Source organism: Gossypium arboreum, chromosome 1 (genome assembly GCF_025698485.1).
Source record: "Gossypium arboreum isolate Shixiya-1 chromosome 1, ASM2569848v2, whole genome shotgun sequence".
Taxonomy (NCBI): Eukaryota; Viridiplantae; Streptophyta; class Magnoliopsida; order Malvales; family Malvaceae; genus Gossypium; species Gossypium arboreum.
This window is the reverse complement of record NC_069070.1, coordinates 117635834-117640620: the sequence shown is the minus strand read 5'-3', so window position 1 is coordinate 117640620 and position 4787 is coordinate 117635834. Positions and strand designations below refer to the sequence as shown.

At 30.6% G+C, this 4787-nt stretch overlaps 2 protein-coding genes across 2 annotated transcripts; one reads left to right on the top strand and one right to left on the bottom strand.

Annotated features, from left to right (window-relative positions):
- The first annotated feature begins 937 nt into the window (after positions 1-937).
- On the top strand, positions 938-1740 carry LOC108482715 (dirigent protein 15-like). The gene has a single exon (XM_017785835.2). The coding sequence runs from the start codon at positions 1046-1048 to the stop codon at positions 1619-1621; it is 576 nt and encodes a 191-aa protein (XP_017641324.1). The 5' UTR covers positions 938-1045; the 3' UTR covers positions 1622-1740.
- A 1815-nt stretch (positions 1741-3555) lies between these two features.
- On the bottom strand, positions 3556-4390 carry LOC108482711 (dirigent protein 4-like). The gene has a single exon (XM_017785832.2). The coding sequence runs from the start codon at positions 4227-4229 to the stop codon at positions 3678-3680; it is 552 nt and encodes a 183-aa protein (XP_017641321.1). The 5' UTR covers positions 4230-4390; the 3' UTR covers positions 3556-3677.
- Between the last annotated feature and the right edge of the window lie 397 nt (positions 4391-4787).

Genomic DNA, 4787 nt, shown 5'->3' with positions numbered 1-4787 from the left:
AATAAAACCATTTTACCCTCTACACGTTAAGTAAATTAGAATTCTCATTCCTGAAGCAGGGTCAGGAACAACGATTCTCTTTATGATAAACAGATCCATTTTGCAAGTTTGTTATTACGGGTAGTTCCTACAAAGGATCGGACTAATGACGTATACAATACTTGAATTCTCGATGTAGATGCTACATAGTTGGTTCTCATCCTTCAGAGACTACGAGTGTAATAGGAGCATCCGTCGACAAAAGGTTCACCCTAAGATGATCATCTCATGGCTATTGAGAACGAATCAAATCAGATGGTTCTATTTCTCAATCTTTCTGACTTGCTCCTACGGAACCAAGGTCGAAGTATGGGTCTAGCTTATTGATACGGTCCAGAAAACCCTAGTTGAATACATTTTGAAGGAACAAAATTTGTATAAATTTATACATAATTTTAATGAAATAAAATTATAAACTAAATAAAATTATGAGGATAAATTTATACATAATTTTAATGAAATAAAATTATAAATTGAATAAAATTATGAGGAATTTTAAAAAAACACCTCTTTAAATGAAACTCGAAAAGGAAATGAAACCACTAAAATGTTCGAAATTACCAACAAAATTTTAAATTCTCAATATATTTATTGAAACAAATAAATTTATTTTTAAAATTTTAAAAGTTTAATACAAATAAAATCCCTCCACAAGTCACTCACCCATATGTATTTGAATAATAATCTCAATGGCAATATTTAAAGACTTTGAGTGCCGCCTACTAAGTCTCATAAAAGAAAGAAAAAACCTTCCGTCCTCCAAATTACAGTTAGACTCTTCTCCAAAATTCTATGATTTACTGAAGTAAAATAAGAAACGCAAGAATTGCCGGCATTCACACCTAGTTCTATTAAAAAAAAAAAAAGCTGTTTTTTTTAATCCACCACAAATTCTATTTAAAGCCCGAAGTTGTGCAACAAGAAGCACAAAACCATCTGTTTTTCCTTTTTCTTTATTTTGAAGTGTCAAACCCCACAATTGTTGAGGTAAACATCGTGAAGAAAAATGGAAAAACAGATGATATTTGCATGGGCAATGATATTTTGCCTTGCCATTGCACCAGTGTATGGCCAATACTATTCCAGAACTGTTAAGGCAGGTCCTCGGGTGGAAAAGATTACCCACCTCCACTTCTACTACCACGACATTCGCAGTGGCAATAACCCTACTGCATTCCTGATAGCCAGTCCCAACATCACCCAGGACCCGCCCTCATATGGCACCTTGTTTGCAATGGATGATCCTCTAACTACAGAGTTTGAACTAACATCCACGCTCGTCGGAAATGCCCAAGGGCTCTACTTAGCATTGAGTCGAGACCTTACCAAGTTTTCTGCAGTCTTTTACGCTGACTTTACGTTTACCACTGGCAGGTACAACGGCAGCTCCTTCAGTTTATTCTCACGATTTCCCCCCACAGATGTTGTTCCTGCCCCTGGCACAATTCGTGAAATGGCAATAGTGGGAGGGACAGGTAAATTTAGGATGGCCACAGGCTTTGCCCTCCTGCGACCCACTTCTTCAAACGACACGGTCGGGGATGCTCATGTCGAATTCAATGTTACTTTGTACCATTATTAAACCCAATTACAAAATATTGAAATCCAACGAATAAGATCAATAAAATGATGTATTCTTAAAGATTATATTTAATGTATTGTCAGTCATCAATAAATCATAATTCATCACCTCATTTTCAATCTTATTGTCGTAGAAAATTGTGATTTTGATGTTATCGAAAATCCTTTAAAAAGAAAACTACATGTAACAAAGGTAGTTCTTTTTCTTATTCTCTGTGCAGTAGAATTTTGTAAAAATAATCATTTTAAAGGTTTGTCATTATTTTAAACTCAATTTATATAATTTCGATTTTGGAAAATTTATAAATTGTTCTAAACTCCTTTTAATCTTTGTTAAAGTACTTGGGGTAATTAATTCACCATGGAAGGAGACAATTCCAATATCTTTTATTTTGGTTTCATGTTACTCCAATTGTTAAAAATGTGCAAAACGATATGAATAATAGCATTAAGACAATCGATGATAATTGTTGTTGTTTGAGAGTGTTAAATTTGATGGGAGTATTAATTTTCAAAAAAAAAAAAGAAGAAAAAACCCCTCTCATTTGTATAATTATCCAATTTCATCCTTTTGCTTCAATTCAACTTTAATCTTAAACCTCAGTCATACACATTCATATAAATTGAAATAGGAGATAGTGAGTAAAATAATTTCTCTAAATTCATTCCAATAAAAATTTCAAGATTTTAGTAAACCCCGACACTTTATCAATTCCATGTTGATACACAAGAAGGAGGTGAGAAAATTATATAGGAAAGTTATAATTAATTATAATCATGTTTAAATAATTTATTTAGTATATATGAAAAGTCTTCCCACCATTTTTATTTTGCAAATTATTGATATGATAAATTGTAATTTATTAATGATGCATGAGATTTATGTACTAACATTGCATCAAATATAATTCTTTAGTTCTAATTCTCCGCCAAAACATCGGTTAAAAATTATATCATTTAGTTAAACGTTATATTTTATTTTAACAAAGCAATTTTAATTTAATATTTAAAAGTAATATTTGAAGTTTATAAAATTATTTAATTAATATATAAAATACGAAAAGTTCTAAAATAGCTAAGCCAAAATTTTCAACGTCTAATTGATTTCAATAATGACCTCGTGATAAATATTTAAAGAGTTTGAGTGTGATGGCCAAAATAGAGTTTGAGTGCAAGATTTACCAACTTTTAATTAAAATTGTGACAGAATTATTGATTAATTGTTTATACTATATAATTTTAGGTAAATTATAAAATAGTCACTCAAATATTTACTTGATGATTAGGTAATTTTTCAAATATTACTTAAAAATGATTTTACTTAAAATAAAAGATTAATTTTTGATTATGTTGAATTAATTGAAACATGAAAACTTAAGTAAAAAGTTTTAAAATAATGTGTATATATATATGAAAATTTTGATGTATTAGTAATATTTTATTAATGGTAACCAAAGAAATTTTCTGATATTATAGACCCAATAAATGAAAATTCTAAATAAAAATTTAGTAAAGAAAAATTTTCAGATCTTATTAATTAAGAAAATTTTGACTAAAGATATATTAATATTGTTATGATTTTTATAGACATAATTAATGTAAAGTTTTGATTAATTTTTTATGAAAATTAACTATAAATAACTTTTTCAAAAACTTAGATATGTCAACACTTGTAAAAATAATTTGTCGAATTGTTGCCTAATTCAAGACTATATTTATATATTGCATAATTGTAAATATTACATATAAAACATCACATTTATTTGGATCCATTTAAATTTGTTTGATTATAATCTATTTAAATTTGAAATAAAAAATAATTTTTTGGTGAATTATAAGGAGGAGTAAAGCTCTAATAATATCACGACTAGTGTGACTTAAACTTAGGTCACACTTGAAACGATAACATCTTGACTATCATATCAATACGCAACGTTAATGAAAAGTCAATTAGAAAAAACACCTCAAGAATCTAAACCCAAACATAATCAGAAATAATGTGAATTCAAAAACAACCCTACTCCACCTCGTGAGCACCCACCTCCCATTTACAACCTCTAGTAATGAATAACAGTTACATTAAGCTCCGCAATTATAGTGGTGTCATTACTTGAGTAATCCTTAAGTTGTGCAAACCCTTTGGCCATCCTAAATTTTCCTCTCCCTCCGACCACCGAAAGCTCACGTACCGTTATCGTTGTCGGATTCCTTGCAAGCATGCTTATAGAGCTGCCGTTGAACTTACCCGTGATAAATCCAAAGTCCCAGTACCAGAGCAGGTTTGTTGTATTTGTATCGGCTATGAGGATCCCAAGCCCCTGAGCATTTCCGATCACCTCTGAGTTATCCTCAGGACCAATCTTTAAGATATCATCAAGGGCAAATATGGTGCTAAATGGCACTGATGAATTGTTATCGCTGCTTGTGATATTAGCCTGAGCTATCATGGCAACCGTAGCGTTGCTGCCGCTGAGAAACTCATGCAAAAAAAAGTGGAGATTGGTGACTTTCTCCTCCTCGGGATCATATGGCAAGCTTTCTGTGTAGTATTGGCTCTGCACTGATACGCTGAAGAGATGGAGGATTAGAATCCAAGTCAATCTTTTCATTCTCTATGCTCTGATAACTGTATGGCTTATTGTCGATGAAATTTTCAACAAAAACTCCGCTGAGAAAAATAGATATGAAATAATTTGTCCTCTGTCACTGTTAAGAGGAAATAAGATTGAGCCAAGGATAATTGGTTTTACGCTTTGGCGCCCAAAATAAATAGGAAATTTGGGAAACTTATGATCATAATTAAATATTAATTAATTATATCAATTTTATTATAAACTTTACAAATCGTATGAAGACTGCTGTATGTGCCATTTAGTATAGTCGCCCCAGTCTGGATCAAAATCAAATAAAACATTGAATTTTAAAATTACAATTTATAGAAAGCAGGCGGCTTAGTTGCTCAGCAACAATAAAATAATAATATGCACGAAAGTTTTAGTTAATTAAATGTCATACTTTATTTTGTTGAGTAAATTTATACGTAGAATTTGTAAATCCAGTATTGATTTTTCTATCTATAAGAAAAATATTAATTTGACTGAAGTTAAAGTCTTGCCTCTACCTCATCTTTTTTTTTTTCTAGAGTGCTAGTTTTAATTAATTGAATG